Source organism: Vespula pensylvanica, chromosome 2 (assembly GCF_014466175.1).
Source record: "Vespula pensylvanica isolate Volc-1 chromosome 2, ASM1446617v1, whole genome shotgun sequence".
In the NCBI taxonomy this organism is placed as follows: domain Eukaryota; kingdom Metazoa; phylum Arthropoda; class Insecta; order Hymenoptera; family Vespidae; genus Vespula; species Vespula pensylvanica.
Genome location: NC_057686.1, coordinates 13929508 through 13947869, shown reverse-complemented (window position 1 = coordinate 13947869; position 18362 = coordinate 13929508). Strand labels below are relative to the sequence as shown.

Genomic DNA, 18362 nt, shown 5'->3' with positions numbered 1-18362 from the left:
CGACGAACGACGAACGACGAACGACGAACGACGATCATATACATATATACTAGGTACATACTATACAATGTGTTAGGATCGCCGGCATAGACAGGGTGACGCTATCGGAAAGCTTTTTGTAGCCGTGTTCTTTTGACTCCGCGATCACCGATCAAAACAAGTTTGGTCTCTTCCTCTTTTGTTCCTTTCTTTTTTTGTTGTCATTTGCTTTTTCTATTCTCTTCTCTTTCTTTTTCTTTTTCTCTCTCTTCGATCGATCGTTCTTTTCTGTTTTCATCGAACGTACAGATGGATACTTTTATTATAAAAATAAACATACACACACACATACATACATACATACATACATACATACATACATACATACATACATACATACATACATACATATATATATATATATATATATTTATGCACAGAGGACATAGAGGAAATATAATATAAACGACGAAATACAGAGACATATAAATATATGTTCATAATAGATAATAACAATGTCAAATCTTGTATATCGAATGACTTAATAATAAGATTAAAATTAAGAAAATAAAAGAAAAAAATTTGTAGTAAGAACGTAATAACAAGGTAAGTACGTAATAGATGATATTTTAAAATTCATGCGGAATGAAATCTTTTGCCTTTTAAGTTACGTTCTCGAGTAATATGAAAATTCACGAGCGATGAACGCACGTGCAACCGTTCCTGCACGTAACTACAAATGGAATATGAAAGTGAGAGTCGCTCGACCGTGTGTTGCTTCACCCACGTTCTGTTGAACTTGACCCACTCTTTGTACTGTGATACGAGCGTGCTAACGCAACGCGTCTTGCTCTCTCGTGCTATGCTAATATAACGAAGGACTCCTCCTCCTCCTCCTCCTCCTTCTCTTCCTCCTCCTCCTCCCACTCCTCCTCTTCTATCTTCTCTTTAATGCCTTCCTTCTTCTCACTTGAGTGACACCACCTTCGTGTTAGCTTCCATCATCTACTCTTTCACTCTCTTTCTTTCTCTCTTTGATATTCATTCACTTTCAGTCTATCCCTCTTTTTCTCTTTTTCTCGCCTACTCTTTCTCTCTCGCTTACTCTTACTCTTACTTTTACTCCGTGTGACTCTCAACGTTTAAACTAAAGTATTCGCGGCTTGAGACGAACTTGACCCGGTTGTCGCTAAAACAGTGACGAGGCGATCAATCTATAAGTGAGTTTATGTCGAGCGTATGCGTGTACGATCTTTGAAAAAAGAGGGGAAGATCGAGGCTTACAGGACGGATGCGGAAATCCTACAATGTCCTTCACCATGACGTTATATGTTCCTACATAATAACGTGCTCTTTGTGATCGCATAACCGGTCACGTGTATGTAAGTAGAACTTACGTTATTGAAGGATCAATATTTCTCGATTGACTAATAACGTTCGACAAATTTTTAGTGTCCTTCCTTTCTTTTCTTTCTTTCTTCTTTCTTTTTTTTTCTTTTGATACTTTAGTATCTATCTGTGAGGCATAATATAAAATATAAAATTAAAATCGAATGTTTACAGAGCTCTTTTACCAAATTAAAAAGATTAATATATTCGATTGATTAGATTGCGAGCAGTTTATTTATTGGTACTTCCCTTTACTCGTGGGAAAGATAAAAAAAAAATATCGCTCGAAGGAATTTCTGTTGGTTGTGTAAGTTTACTACCTCGTATGATAACACTTTAACCTACATCCCGCAGGGAAAGTCTATTTTCCTAGAGTTTCTTAAACAGCTTCTTGCGTACATAAGAGACTGTAGAAAAGTTTTGAACCGCCAAGTAGAGTACACGTAATTCGAAATTACTTCCTCGGGAGGAAACTGAACAACGATCGTCCTTTGTGTTATATACACAAAATAGAAATTGCAACTGTACGACGTACGAATTCGTTGTTGATCTTCCTGTTCACGTACGATGAGTATTTCTGTATGTGTAAGTTGGATTAAGAACGAATATATTAAAGTTTATTCAAGTGAAATATAAACGCATTAACGTAGTTATAATTCTCTGTTCGTTTGTAGCGTAAACACGTCTATTACTAAATTCTCCCTCTTTCTCTCTCTCTCTCTCTCTTTCAGTTATGATTCTCATTATAATTAATTAGCATGTAAATGCATTATATACCGCTCTTATTTCGAAATAAAATGAATTCACGATCGATCGATGAATATTATGCAACGTGCATCGACGACAAGCGTCCTATGTCCATAGAGACATACGAGATATCATTGACGTCGTTATCGATATTGACAGTTAATGCGTTATCGAAGAGACGTCTTGTCTCCTTGACTATCCGAGCTCGACTGCCTTCGTATCGTGCACGTTTGTCCCTCAATGTATATCCCCTCTTCATTTACATCCCCACCAAGTTTATCCTACATCCAAATAAAACATATACATACATGAGAGTCATTTAATTGCTCTCGTATTTGTTCTCGTTCTTTTTTTTTTTTTTTCTTTTACGACTTATTCCATAACGCATGAAAAATTGTTGTTAAATATATTTTAAAAGTTGTATATAAACGATTGATATAAATTATCAAATTCTCTTTATTAAAGTTTAATCGAAAATTGAGTGAACGAATCACTAATTCGTGAACACCATTTCTTTCGATAAGTTCGAAAAATGTGTCCCTAGGTATGACATTATAGGTGTAGCAAGGAATCGATATCGACTGTTCGCTTTGGCACGGCCCTCATTTATCAAGGAAGGGCTCGTTAATCGTATTATCTCAACGAATCATCTTCTCGACGAAAACGGCTGCTACCGAGGATTTTCTAAAGGTAACGCACGAACGTCGTTTATTTCGATAACAAAACGTTAAGTGTGAAATTGAAAGTGTCCATTGGATTTAGCAAAATGAATAATTAAGTGTGATTTTATAATATATACATAAAAGAGAAAGATATATATATATATATATATATATATATATATATATATATAGAGAGAGAGAGAGAGAGAGAAAAGATTCATGAAGTTTTTATCAAAGAAACGACGTTGTTGCTAAAAAAGTAAATAAAAGACTTCCTGATTAATAACACATAGACCATGATGTTCGAGTGCCTAAATAGAAACGTCTATCGCAATATAAGCGAGGTGTCAACGACTCGTCGAGGTCGGCTAGACAAAAATTGAATGTGAAGCCTTGAAATGACTCACCATTTTAAAGTTGATTGACTTTGTATATTCGTCCTTCAATATTTGGAACATAGACGAGATCTTATCGTGAACTATAAATTATCTTTAGATGTGTTATTATTAATCTATCGTGTACGATAACAAAATTGATAATTTTATTAATATAAAATATATATCCGACGTAACGAATAACATCTAGAAATTTATTCGTAAATGATTTTTACGTCATACGATTAACATTGGAACTTTTGCAATAGCTGTTCTCGCTAACAATGCACGATTTCATCTTACCATTTGACCTTTTCCCATTTTCCGAAGGTTAAAACGCGAGCGTACACATAAGCTCGATCGAGAAGAATGTCTACGTGACCGAGATTTTTTCGTACTGTATAATTTAACACTGTACTTGAATGATCAAATTATCCCCTTTCCAACATTCATTACCTTACCTATATTAATAATGATTACAGATTCGCGCGTTTAGTTTCGATGAAAATTGATTTCCAATGCGGGCATCAGTACATATATATGTAAGTTGATTATAATACCAAAGACGAAAGATGTAGGTAGAAAAAACTTAAAAAGATTTTTTCGCAATCGAGCATGGCAAATTCGTATTCGACGCGATCATATAACAGTCTATGGGATTATCAAGCAAATACCTTATTTTTTCGTTGTACCCATATTCTTTCTCCCTCCTACTTTTTTCCGATTCTACTATCAAAATTGCGTTAAAAAAAGAAAAAAAAATAGAAACAGAGAGAGAGAGAGAGAGAGAGAGAGAGAGAAGAGGGAGATGCGATCCCGTGCATTCGAATATTAGTTCAGCTAAAATTAATAGACGTTATTCGGATAGAAGTCGGTTGGAAATTGCAATCCTGGGAAATCGGCTGTAATTTCGTCGGTCAATCTGGAAATATCGAATCGTCTGATCGGAACGTGGTTAGGCAAAATTGTGGGGCTAGGAAAAAAAAACGAACGGCAAGGGAGGCCGATCTCCCAGGCGTAATCAAATTGTAAAGGTCATGATTTCTGTGGATCCACTAGAGAGAAAAAACGTACAAAGAGAGAGAGAGAGAGAGAGAGAGAGAGAGAGAGAGAGAAAGAGAGAGAAAAGGATAGGTATCATTGACGCGCATAGAGAGAACCAGAAATCGAATTAATTCGATGTGGGCAGCCTCGAAACGAGAAGGAAAACTTCCAAGTCAGCACAAAGAGTATGACCAATCACAAGTCTATTCATAAGGGAAAAAATTTGATTTTAGAAAGCGGCCCTGCAAAGTGAAGTTATGATTACGACTGATGGCCAATATCATTTTGATTTTCTACAGACAGCGATAGATACCGAATGAAATATTTTTATTAAACAGTTTCTTCTATCTAGCCTCGACTATCTAGAATTGTCCAATTTGATTTCCACCAATACGTATAGGATGAATATTTGTAATTCATTCCGACTAATACGACGCAGCTAAATTGAACGAATCTTGCGCAAGTAGTTTATATGCAAATGTCGCAGTGAATCTACCAATGTTCTCTTTTAAATCGAGTCGCGATCGAATGTCCGAACACTAATTAGCCGTACATCGTCTAATCGATATCGGCTGGACAAAATCGTACGCATTTATTCATGAAATGTTATTCAATCTGATTTTTATTACCGATATTATTCTAACATAATATTTCAAATGAAAGATCTTCCAAATGAATTACAAATGAAAAGTCGATACAAAAAAAAAAAGAAGAAATAGTGGATCAACGAACGATCAAATTTAATATCGATCCTATCAAATTCCATCATTAACACCGATGAAGTATTTAAAAGCGTATTAATAAAGATAACCGCAGCTGCGTGTCGCGGTAATGAGGAAATAATAAGGCACGAGGCATGGGCTCAACAATAATTCGTCAATGAAAATTCGTTTAATAATTTAACCAGCGCACGAAGGTCTGCTTCATTGAGCGCATTCAATTTCATTTGCATACGCAAAAAGGTTTGATTAAACGTGCACGTTCAAAGCGCGTGCATCTCTCCAGCCGTGTCGGATTTACACGTCCTCTATTTTTGCGGATAGCGGTCGAACGATTTCGCGTTAAAAGTTATCTCTGTACGGTATCACGAATCTCTCTCTCTCTCTTCTTCTTTCTCTTTTTCTTTCTCTCTTTTTTTTAGTAATGCCTTTATCCGATTTTTATTAATACAAACACCAATGCTACCAAATCTACCTACGTCTAGATGTATACCGAGGTTTCTATCGTTTAATCATGAAATATCACCGTTCAAAAGGACACATAAATTATGATCGAATTGACATTCCCGCCATATCCATTCTTTCTCGTTCATTTTTACTGGTCCAGCTATATTATCAGCATTAACATTCTTAATAGGTAGTAAAACAACGAGATAACCAGTTTGTAATCGTTAAAGAAAATACCTAAATCCTTAAATCGATAAATTTTGATGAAGTCGAAGTTTGATTAAAACACATTTTATCTTTATCCCTTTCATTTTTACTCTCTTGATTTCAGACAGATTACAATACTTACAATACTTTTTCGTACCTTTTTCGAAAGCAACATGGTTGCAACAAGAGAGAAACGATATCAGCAACAGTAGCAGTATTGTGGCGTTCCCATTTAAATTCTTCGCTCGGTACACGCGAATACGCGAGCGTTATAGCTACGTTGCATACATCACGCGCCGTTGCCCACGATCTATCCATTGATTTCATCTCCGTCCATCCGCAGTAGCTACTCCGTAGATTTTCCCATCGTTCGTATCGCCGAAGCTTTTTGTGATCCAACCAAACCACAGGCACCCCTTCGTCTCCCTTTCTCTGTCTTTGTCTTTCTCTCTATTTCTCTCAATGTAGCTATTTCTTTCTCTCGCACAATTTTTCTTTTTTATTTTATTTGTTAGATTCGAACGAACAACGTGAGTGTGCATGTACATGCCACGTGTAACATAGCCTCGATAAAATACATTTTATCCTGGTAACGAGGCAGGATACAATAAAAAGTAAGCTTTACTAAAAGGCCTATTGTCACGTTGTAGATTCGAATTATTGGATGCTCTCTCTCTCTCTCTCTCTCTCTCTCTCCTTCTCTTTCATCACTTTTTTTACTTTCGTTTACGTCGCCTCAAAATACGACGACAAACCTGATATCGATTGATGTTTCTTCTTTATTAACCGATATCGATTGAACATATACGTATATATATTCTATAATTCAATAAGACACGAATCAATTTGATTAGAGTGCAACTATAAATAATTATATTTAATTATTATAGAGAAATGTCGCATAGAAATCGCCTGGAAAGCTCTTCTTGATTCAAAATTACTAGTTTCGTAGTCTGTTCTAATTTTACACAAACTCGATTCACCAGGTACCTACCTACCTACCTACCTACCTACCTACCTACCTACCTACCTACGATTAATTTATCCGGCACAATTTCCAATTCAAATTCCATTGCATGCGTAATTGCCATTCTCGCGACTTTCTCGTTCTTCGACATTTCGTACCGATCGATCTAGATTCTAGAATACCTAGCGCGGTTTTAATTCGACCTGCTCTTTTAATCGTTCGATCTTCCGGCTATTAACGTAAAAAATTGCGATTTTATAGAATCTCTCTCTCTCTCTCTCTCTCTCTCTCTCTCTCTCACACACATACTCGTTTGATTTCTTTTGGTATTACTTTTGGTAATTCCTCGATCATTCATCGAAAAAAACGTTCCTCACGATCACATGCGGACAATCGGAGGATGATAGCCGTGCATTAAATGAGAATCCATAGATAAACTTTATAATTACGAACTACAGTCGACTCGCCCCAGTTATCGTTTTCAACGTTGTACGATTTCGCAATGGAGAGAAACTTTCAGAAACAAGAACACGATACTTAGCAAGTTTCTTCGCAATTCCTTTAAGACTTCTATATGACCTAATTAGGATTTCGATGAATTATTATTAGCGTATACTTAATAGGTCGGAAACTGACGGGACTGTTTTAGTAAAAATAATATAATCGTGTAGCATTTATGTCAAATTAAATGGTTCCGGATGTTCTTAACACCTAAGCAGAATAAGGGAAGAACATAACTAAACTAAACGTGACGATGAATGACGATAACGGTCGAGAGGAGGGTCGCATCGACCAGATAACCCGTAAGGATAATATTTCTTGGTAATAAAATAGTTTGGGGTAGTCGGTAAGACGACTACGAAGGACGATGGGTAGATAGCTACATAGGTAGATAGCTATGTAAGTCATACATATACATACATATACATTCATACGTACATACGTGCATTAGTACATACACGTACTATATACACGCGTGTGTATATAGTAGAAAGAAATTTCTCGACGTATCTTGCGGCTTTGTCGAGAAACCGTCGGATTCCTCGTGGCTTTAAACAAAAGGATCGTAGCCTCGCATAGCTATTCCTTCGCTTCTTATAAAAGCGTATATGCGCGTACGCGTATCGTACACCGAAAATATGTTGATATGGGATATCCTGCGTTCTTTCATCTAACAAAGCGAAGTACTGCACGCGAGTGCACGGACCGCCCACCTTACGATATTACGCGCAACGAAAGCGCAGGAAAATGTATACCGCGAAGCCAATGCTTCGCGAAATACTTTAACCCACCTCGTGTTACAAGGAACACAGTGTGCGGAATGGATTATGCCTCCGCAAAGTCAAATAAGCTTATATCGCTCGAATGGTGCCACTGTGCATAGTAAGAGAGAGAGAAAGAAAGAGAGAGAGAGAGACTGAGAGAGAAAGAGAGAGAGAGAGAGAGAGAAGCGAAGCTTTATCCTGGGAGCTTTCGTAACGGCATGCGCATGCATTCACATTGGATTCACAGCTCCCTTCTCCGTAGCTGCCGTTTGCTTCTTCGTTATATAGGTATGCACGTGCACGCTCTCACATGGCCGAGTCTGTCGCTCGTGAACAGTCGCAAATGAATAGATTAAAGCTCTGATATACTCGAGCACGAACTGCTTCTACATATCTGTCCACTACGGTGCAAACAGAATTGACGAATAAAGTTGAAATATGTCGCCGGTCTACGTGGTATGAATTTTCTGAACATGAAACCCTGCAAAATTGGACCTTATCCCAATTATCACAAGCGAATATTAATATTATAGATTTCTCTAAAGCTTGAAAATTCTCGATATTCGAACGTTCGAAATGCTATTGTATTTTCTACTGGTTGAAGCTATTGTTCGCTTTGGTCGTTGACAAAGTGTTTGCCAAGCCACCGGATACCCGGCTTGCCATGGAAAGGAAGCTACGGAAAAGAAGCCACGGGAAAAGTTTCGGATTACCCGACGGACCATTTTAACGAGGCAAATATATAAATCAAATGAAAGAAAAGCGATACGTTTTGAGGAGCATTCGTCGTGATTCTTCTTCCGTAAAGATTTATGTACTTTGATCTACTCTTTCTCTCTCTTTCTCCTTCTCTTTTTCTTTCTCTCTCTCTCTCTCTCGTTCCTCTCTCTTTTGGCCTTCTTTATCTGTACTTTCAAGACGAAAGCATCGGCTACTAGGAGCAGCTTCCTTCGTCCTTTCTTCTCTTTCTTCGCCTCATCCTCCAATTCTTTCCTCGTCGTTCCCTCTCTCAATCGCATACGCTTCCTCCATAAATCCGCTTGCCTCAACTCGATCGGCTGGAAGAGCATCGTCTCTTATCTCTCGGCAGATATGAAAGCTTATCTTATAGAATTATAGGCAAGTACGGGGGTTGGCTCCCTCTTAAAAATCTGCTTTTTTATATAAACCTTCCCTGCGAAAAAAGTCTCGTCACAACAAGTTCGATTTTCAGCTTTATTAACATATGTATATTTACATATGTCAGAACTTGATGCAAATTACTTAACTAATGCAAGTTATTTGATTTGACCAAAATTTATTTGTGCTTCAAACGAGCTAAAGAAAAAATTAATATAAAAAGAAAAAGAAAAGGAAGAACGAGAAGAGAAATAAGCTTGGAATTATCCTTCTTGACTTTTTTTTTTTCTAACAGGTCAATCGGATAAGTACTTACCTATCGTGATTTCTTTACTTTACTTTTTCGATCATTAAAGAATAAAAAAAGAATAAACAAACTTTTTTCGAGAAAAAAAGTTTCCTAAAGTTGCGACCTCACGGTATCGAGAAAAATTCTGAACAGTATCGCCGCTCGTGCGAGTTTTTCCCCTCATCGAATCAGGATGATTTCAGCACGGAGGAAAAAAAGAGAAACAAAAAAATAAATCGAGATCCTCTTGGCGCGCGTGCGGAATCGAAATTAAACGAGTCGCACCGTTAAGTGGCAACGAGGGATTGGAGTCGCGTAGACCCGCCGTTTCTCCTCACCTTCCATTACATCAGTGGTGCGCAATCCTATACCTGAAAACTTTTTTCTTGCAGAGAAATTTTATAAGAAAATTGATTTAAACGCGCCTTTAAATATAAGATCGGCGATAAAGTAATTTTATTTTGTATTATAAAAGTAATGAAAAAAGTTGATCGCTTGTTAAAATATATTTAATTAATAATTTATATTTATGCTGATAGTTTGTTCACCACTGCATTACGCGATAGTTTCCAGCTATTTTCGTTTGGTCAGACTCGCATTGGACGACCAAACATTGACCGTAACCACTGTGCACTCTGCACCCAACTACAGAGTCACCACTTTGCTGACCCTCTTCGGTTCGTTGCGTCGATTTCCCTCTTTGTGTGTCTCTATCTCTTTTGCACCCTCTGTTTTTCTCCCCAGGGAGAAATGATTTCGCTTGTACCACAATGGTAAATTGGTAAAGTTTCCGCGTTTTAACGCTCGCAACTTACCGTAACCGACGTTACAGCGTATAATTTGATATCCACGGCGACACGGTAAAATTCTTCTAGTCCTTCGCTTCGCTTCGTCGAACGGGCCGAAAAGAGGCAAGCGAGAAGATAGATAGATAGAGGGAGAGAGAGAGAGAGAGAGAGAGAGAGAGAGAGAGAGAGAAGGGTAAGGAGAAACGATCTTACGAGCGAGACTTCGTGGGATGGAGAAAATGGAGGAATTAGCATTTAGAGGGCGATTTTAGCGTTACTTCCAGTCAACCTCCTCCCGTGATTCGAGCTTCTTCGAGCAGCACTTTTTCTCTTATGAAGATGCGACTTTAAGGGTCGGAAGGGAAAAGGAGAACTCGAATATTCGCTTCTGAAACTATTTGGTCTCTGAAAACGGATCGACCTCAACGTCCTCTTTTTCCTTTTTCTTTTTTTTTTCTTTCTTTTTTCTTACCGGATGATCCTCACTAAAACGATTCGTCGTCGTCGTTTTCTTCTTCCTCGATTTTTATTTTCCCCGATTAGCGACAGAGTGAAAACAATTTGTCTTAAGTTTCATAATTTAGAGAGAACTTGACGTTCTCCAATTACTATTATTTTCCCGAACCACAATGAATTTTGCTACCTTTTGTTGTCCGTTGGCTCGCAATGTCTAAACCATTCGGGAGCTCATTAAAGTCCTGAACATAATTGCAATTAACCACCGGTTACAGGACGAGCCTCCGGCAATTGCGAAAGGATTTTCCTGCGATAATTTTCTTCGATATAACAAACGTGCGTTTAAATTGTCTCGGTAATTGTATTGAAAATTATCCTTACGCGGAAAAAAGAAAAATTTCGAATAGACAGGATGGTAGGTACTTATTCTGACTTTCTAAAAAGATCAAGTGGATTAAATATCCAATTATGATACTCGCGAATAGTAGAAGAGATTTTCCACTGATGATGAGTTTAGAGCGCGTATACGAAATGAATTATATTTTCTTGTAAATAGATCGTAGAAATATATTTCCTTACGAATGAATATTACAAACATTGCCGAGAATTAAGTACAATGAATGTGAACGTGAAAAGGTGTATAAATCTACGAGTTCCCGTTTTCGAGAGATAGAGGAAGACAGAAAAAGGAGCAAAGAGAGAGAGAGAGAGAGAGAGAGAGAGAGAGAGAGAGAGAGAGAGAGATGCGGCATTAAAAACTCGGTTGTCTTATCGCATGGAACTAAAGGACTAACCGAGCGTTCCTTTAACACCAGGATTTAAAGCTTTTGCCGTCAGTTGAGAAGAAAAATTTTACTACGAACATAATCGACGAGATAATGATTTCTTCGTTCGTAAGGAAAGAAAAAAAAAAAAAGAAAAAGAAAAGATAAAGAGTAAAAAGGATCGATCGAAGTTCAGCACGAAGGTGTTTCTTCGTAAGATTACACGAAGAACGTTCATCGTCTAAGGATACTAAAACTCAATGGGAGATACTCGATGAGACACCAGCTGTGTTTCGATAACGTATGTACTTAGTCTTACTGAAAGTGAGAAAATAAATAAATAAATAAATAAATAAATAAATAAATAAATAACGGGGAATTCTCGAGAGAACGGGTTGGATGAGGAGGAGAAAGTGGGTGGTGATAGTGGTGGTGTTAGTACTCGTGGTGAGTCGACGTGGCAAAGAGTAGTTTCTGTGCAGATAGCGTAAAAATTATGGCTTCGCCGGTGGGACCAGCCGAAGAGCGACCCCGGAGGCTGCCAGGAGAAAGAGGTAAGGGGACGGTTTAAATCCTCCTCGGTTTCTGCCCTTACAACTCCGTAATTTTTACCCCTCCGAGAAGTTAAGAGTAATTTACTAGCTCCGCGTAGGCGTTATTCGCTCTTATTCCCTGGCTCTTTGTGTCTATGTTCTCCTCGAGAGCTTTTTCCCTCCTCTTCTTTCTCTTTCTTTCTTTCTTTCTTTCTTTCTTTCTTTCTCTCTCTCTCTTTCTTTCATTTTCCTTCTCTTTTACACACACACACACACACACACTCACTATTCGTTCGTTCTTTCTCTATCTTTCTTTTCCTCCCGTCGACGACGTGAGAGGATAGGAGCGAAGCTTCGCTCCTCTTGTTAATTGTCTACCTCTGATGAACTTGATTTTCAACAAGAGAAAGATAGAGAAAAGCTTCGTCCAGATAAATGCTAGCAATATCGTAACGAAGATAGTCAAGTTATTTATTCTTCGTTCTCGCTCGAATTACCAAGTACTCTTACTACCAGGAAAACGGTTTCTTTCGTCTCGACTATCCTATGCAAATTCTTTTTCTCTACTTGCCTTTTTTTACGTCCGACAGTAACGTCGTTCTCTATGTTGAAACTGACATCTCGTATTGTCTATTAACGTCATATACTTTCTTAATAGACGATGTCAATTTAATTTGAAGAGTTTATCAACGAGATATAAAGGATATTCGTTAGTTGTAATATGTAACTCAATCAAAACTAAAGATAGAATCTATTCTTTTATAAATTTTGCAATTTTTTCTCGTTACGTTTTTAAATATATTTTAAAAAGAATTTTAATGTAATCAATATTCTTTTATATATGTATACGAACGTTACGATATCATTGGAGAAAAATAAGTTTTAAAAATAATCTTTCAATATCCAATTCTATTATTATTTAACGTTAAAGAAAATGTTAACGCCATTAATTGAATTTTTGGCTTTCAGATATACCATATATGAATAATACTGAACATCTTTATTATACATATATAAACAATATTGAACATGCTTAATGTATATGAATATCTTTATAATATATGAACAATATTGAATATATTTATCATAAAAATGAACTATATTGAATATGTATATCATATATGAATAATAATGAACATGTCCATTATACATGAACAATACTAAAGATAAAACATACATGATAGTTAGAGAAAAGAGAAATATGAGAAAGATCAATAAACCTTATAGATATTACGATTAATTTTGTTCGCCGGTAATACCGGAAATTAATTTATATACTCGAGATAACATACTTTCATTTCTTTAATTGCAAGGAACAAAGAGAAATCGGAGATTAATGAAGAAAGGAAAGAAAAAAGAAAATTAAGAGTAATATTAAAAACTGTAATGTAAAAAATATTAAAAAATTAACAAGAATATATGTGAATACCTGAATTATATGCCATATTCTCTATAGGTGTTTCACAGTTGCCACTTGTACTTACTTGTACTGGTGCTTGTTGTTCTTTCGATGTTTTGAAATAATGGTCATACGTAGTTGTCAAGTGTGTCAACTAAATTTTCTTAGCCAAAGTAAACAATCTCAAAGTTTTGACGGATTGGCGGACGAATCTGCTTTGTTTAATGGTATCTCCTTTCTTAAAACTTTACTCTTCGGATGACGTATTTGGACTTCGTTCTAGTTCCCCTTGACCAAGATTTATAGTTAAATTACGTTTTAGAATAATTAATGTTACACCATCAACGAAATCAATTTGTCACATAATGACGTATACTACAAACAGGTCGTATCAAACGATAACCAAAATTACGTCAGACCGGCTTCGAAAATTTTGCTCGACGGATTTTCATGATAACCAATAAATTTATATCCAATTCGAACTTATATATCTTGTCGTCATATCATCGACGAAGTTATAAACATTTTTAATCGACTCAAAAATTCCAAAGGCATTTCGAACGAGGCACTTCGCCTTCTCGTAGGATTAATATGAGAATTTTATTTCACGACGACGATACACGAAACGTTTGACCGTTCAAGCGCGAATAACAATATTCTTTCGCGTTTTATTGTTCAAACCGGCAAAGATGCCGCTGATGTACATTCGTTTCTTCTTCTTTTCTTTCTTCTTTCTTTCCCTTTCTATTTTTTCTTTTCTTTTCTTTTTTTTTTTGTTTTTTTTTTACGCCTCTCGCCTCTTCAAGCCGAGCGTAACGTCTGAAAAGCTGAAATTGCGAATTCGCAAAGGTAGCGAAGGAAGGTAGTTTCCGCGAGGTTGGCCATAGCGTTAGTGTTGGTGGTCTCTTGGTGGTGGTAATGTTCATACTGATGCCGGTGGTAGTGCTAGTGGTTATACAGTGAGACAAAGCCGCCTTGTTTTCTCGTACACTGAGAACGAGGTAGACTTCCGGCAGACTAGGAATATCTTTCTCGCTCTTCCTTTCTCGTTCCTCCAAACTCACGGGAAGCTTGTTATATTTAAGCAGAGTGGTACTGTTATAAGTACCAACGTTACGCTCGCTCTTGTCTATGCAGATGATGAGAGTTTCGCGACAGCAACGAAATTATCTTCCCCTTTTATCTTCGACCTAAGCTATCTTCCATTACGAATTATATTTTAATTGATATTCATCCACTATCTCGATTGCTTTTCCTTTTGTTTAATCCTGTTTCCAAGTAGTCGAATATTTTCGAGCTTTTCCTACTTTTTTCATTTTGTCTCTATAGAAATGAAAATATAAACTTTACCTTATAATGTATCATATTGTCTTATCTACGTTTCGTTTACTTAAAAAACAAGGTATTTGGACAATGATGTTATTACCAAAATTATCCTAACGTTCTCTCTCTCTTGAAACGAGCAATTTTGGAATTTGTAAAATGAGAATTACGTCGTATAATGTCAAACGATATATACTCTATTTTATCGAATATATTGAAAAAATGCAAAAGCGACGCAAAAAAATAACAAAATTGCTTTCATATATTGTTTATAAAATTTATTCGGTATTTATCAAGAACAGTATTAAAATTTTAATAAGAAAATTTCTAATGAAAGTCGGAGAATTTGTTAAAGAATGTCATTCGTCCACTTTGAGAAAGAAACTTACCGTCAAAGAAACGAATAAGTAAAGAAAAAAGAGAGAGAGAGAGAGAGAGAGAGAGAGAGAGAGAGAGAGAGGGAGAGAGAGAAAGAGATAGAAAGAGAGGGAGAGAAAGAGATAGAAATAGGGTTGTCATGAGTGTATTGTAAATATCATTTATTGGACTTTTAGGCGTCATTGAATACAACGATTACATCACGTTGCTTACTTAGAACACCTTACGCAATAATGAAATTGTGTTTCGTCGTTTAAGATTAGAAAAGGAAAAAGAAAAGGAAAAAATAAAGACATCAGGTATTTCATTTTATCTATAGGTATACACCGACACCGTGTCCGGCTACCGCGCAAATTTTCTGTTTTGCGAATGGGATTAAATATCCCTCGGTGAGCAATATATATGTATATATATATATATATATATATATATATATACATATATATAAATGCACTTTTAAAAATTAGGAACCGCAGAACTCACGGAAAGTTCGCGTAACGAAGCGAACGAATTCGAGAGAAAGGAAAGAGGGAGAGAGAGGGTTAGAAAGCGAATGAGAGGGAGAGAGAGGATTGAAAAGAGAATTGGAAAATGAAAGAGAGAAAGAAAGAGAGAGAGAAAGAGAGAAAGAGAGAGAGAGAAAGAGAGACAGAGAGAGATAGACTTAGAGAGGAAGAGAGCGAAGAATGGACCGAACGGCGAGGGAGTTACGCCAAACTTTTACTACTGTACTAGTAGAAGAGATCAAACAATGGTAACGACGATGTTACCTGGTTCTGCAGTAATGGTAACTATCGTTAACTTCGATTTAGAATGTTCATTCGGAGGATGAGAGCCGACTGGGTGACACTACGTTTTAACGCGTAGATAAATGTTTTTCTCTTACGGAGGAACTTCTAAATCGAAAATGGCCGTCGCTTTTCCTCTCTTCCATCCCAATTTAGTTTCTATTACTTTCTCTATGAATAAAAACGAACGAACGAACGAACAAACGATGGCGCGTGCCACGATGTATCGGGAAGGGATAGGCGAACGATAACTTATGGCTAAATAAAACTTTATAAAAATATATCAACGAATAATAAATATATCTCTAACAGCGTCACTGTATAATTCGTTCGTACGGCACATTGTACGGCACCCTATGCATTTACAATCACTATATACACTCTATTGATTCTTAAACTTATTCTAGGTAATTACCTAAAAATAATATACAACAATTTTTTTTATTTCGACCTTTTTTTACCTAGCTTCGCTGTAAATACCTAATGCATTTAGTTCTTAATACTCTCTTTCTGTTTTACTTAATTCTTTTGTTTTCCTTAGCTAAATCTTCGACGTTTAATCTTCGACGGGTATATTCAGCGATAAAAATGAGAGTGTACGCATCGCCGAGTTTACCCGGCTTTCCACGACGAGTCGCTCGGCCGCGTTTGACGGACGGTACGCGACGTTCGCCGCTTGAAAAAAGCTCGAAACGAACGTAATTGGTCGTCGCCTCGCCCGAATCCTATTATCCCTCGCTTTACCCTTATCCGCACTTGAGAATAAGTATACGCCGTGCATGCTCCCTTAAAAATGATCTATACAAATATATACACATAGTTTTTATACGCGCGACGTTGTCCTAAAAACAAACGAAAAAAAAAATTTTCAATCCTCTCAAAAAATTTTTTGTAAACGTCCACGAAACTTTACCGATCAGTTTATCACTTTTCCATCATAACATACGCGAATCCATGTAATACGTATCGTTACTCAATATGTAACACATATCGTTCAATAATGTATCGTATATTATCTTTTATCCATATTATCGTTAATGTTATTATTATCATTATGTATATATTACATAGGCATGTAATACGAATTATACACGCTTTTTGCGTACGTACATACATACATACATACATACATACATACATACATACATACATACATACATCATACATACATCATACATACATACATACATCATACATACATACATACATACATACATACATACATACATACATACATACATACATACATACATACATACATACATACATACATACATACATACATACATACATACATACATACATACATACATACATACATACATACATACATACATACATACATACATACATACATACATACATACATATATATATATATGTATGTATATACACTCCTTTATTAAACGCTAATTGATACCTCTTGAAGAAAGAAAAAACGTGTTTTCCTCGGGGGTACCTTCCATACTTATCGAAGAAACGATGGTGGTCCGTAAAATTTTTCGCGAGGGGTTCGTCGATTAGGGCAGGATAAAATGCGTTATTATCGTCGTTTTCTTAGGACTTCGCGAACGGATCGATGTTCTTCGATTTTCGATCGATTCGGTTCTCGCGCGAACTTCGATACTTATTTACAAAGTCTACGTCGAAACTTTGAACGTTTTCTCTTCCTCTCGAGGCAGTAGAACTCATACTCTTTCTCTTCTCCCCTCCCTCTCACCCTCTCGTTATCCGCCCTCTCTACTACCCTTTCACCACTTTCATCCCCCTCGAAACTTTTTCCAAAGATCCGTACAACGGTATGGTTCAGCGTAGATGCTGCTGTTGTATAATGGCCAAGGTCAGGCAAAGAAGGAGAGTCGCTGGAGCCATCGAACGGAGGTGGGCGTGGCTGTATCCGGAAGCACGCGTCACGTTGAGTAAAACGGAAGCATCCGCGATCCCTTTCGACGAGCGTACTAGCAGCAACCATTCACCAGCATGGGACCACTGAATCGTTTCGAAGCGTAAAATCGCCCTGTAGCACGTCTCGGTACCACCGTTCTGTAACAAAAAAAATCCAACAACGACGAGAAGACATTTACGAGCTGCTACTGTAGCTATTGCGTTTCGTTCGCTTTTCATTTTCACGGAAAAACGAAACATTCTTCGACGCTTAGGATTTTAATGCTTGCTACAAGCGAAGTCAACATTTTTTTTACGTTTCTTTTTCTTTTTGCTTCAATTTCTTTTTTATCCCTATGTGTGTTACGTGAAATAAAGAAAAGTGTTTTCATGGGATATTTTAAATGTCTGTCTCTTCTAAACGATTATTTTTAATCTTATTTCGTTTTCATGCATGTTATATCGTAATTGTTTGAAGTATTTATTCGTAAACAAAAATTGTCAAAATTAATAATAACCATCGATAGAAGATTTTTATTAACATCAACGAAAACAAGAAATTTCTATCTCTTTGAAGATATACGGCTTTTAACTTTCAAGGGTTTACGATAAAATTAGAACGACGGGAGACGTTGAGGCAAGGAAATACTAATGATTAAGAAAGGGTAATGCGCTTTAATCGTTTATCGTATGGTGAGTTATGCATGCCAGCTCTAGTTTCTCTTTAGTGTTCCATTCGTGTAACATGGCGTTTGAAACTTTATTTCTATCTCTGTCCTACTCTATTTCTATCTCTCTCTTTCTCTCTTTCTCTCTCTCTCTCTCTCTCTCTCTCTCTCTC

At 36.7% G+C, this 18362-nt stretch overlaps 1 protein-coding gene across 2 annotated transcripts in view; it reads right to left on the bottom strand.

Annotated features, from left to right (window-relative positions):
- Window positions 1-16930: 16930 nt before the first annotated feature.
- Window positions 16931-18362, bottom strand: part of LOC122627393 — a 227515-nt gene continuing 226083 nt past the window's right edge. For both annotated transcript variants that reach the window (XM_043808493.1, XM_043808494.1), the window contains exon 11: window positions 16931-17680. In XM_043808493.1, coding sequence (XP_043664428.1) covers window positions 17444-17680 — 237 coding nt within the window. In that variant the 3' untranslated portion in view covers window positions 16931-17443. The remainder of the gene's footprint in view (window positions 17681-18362) is intronic.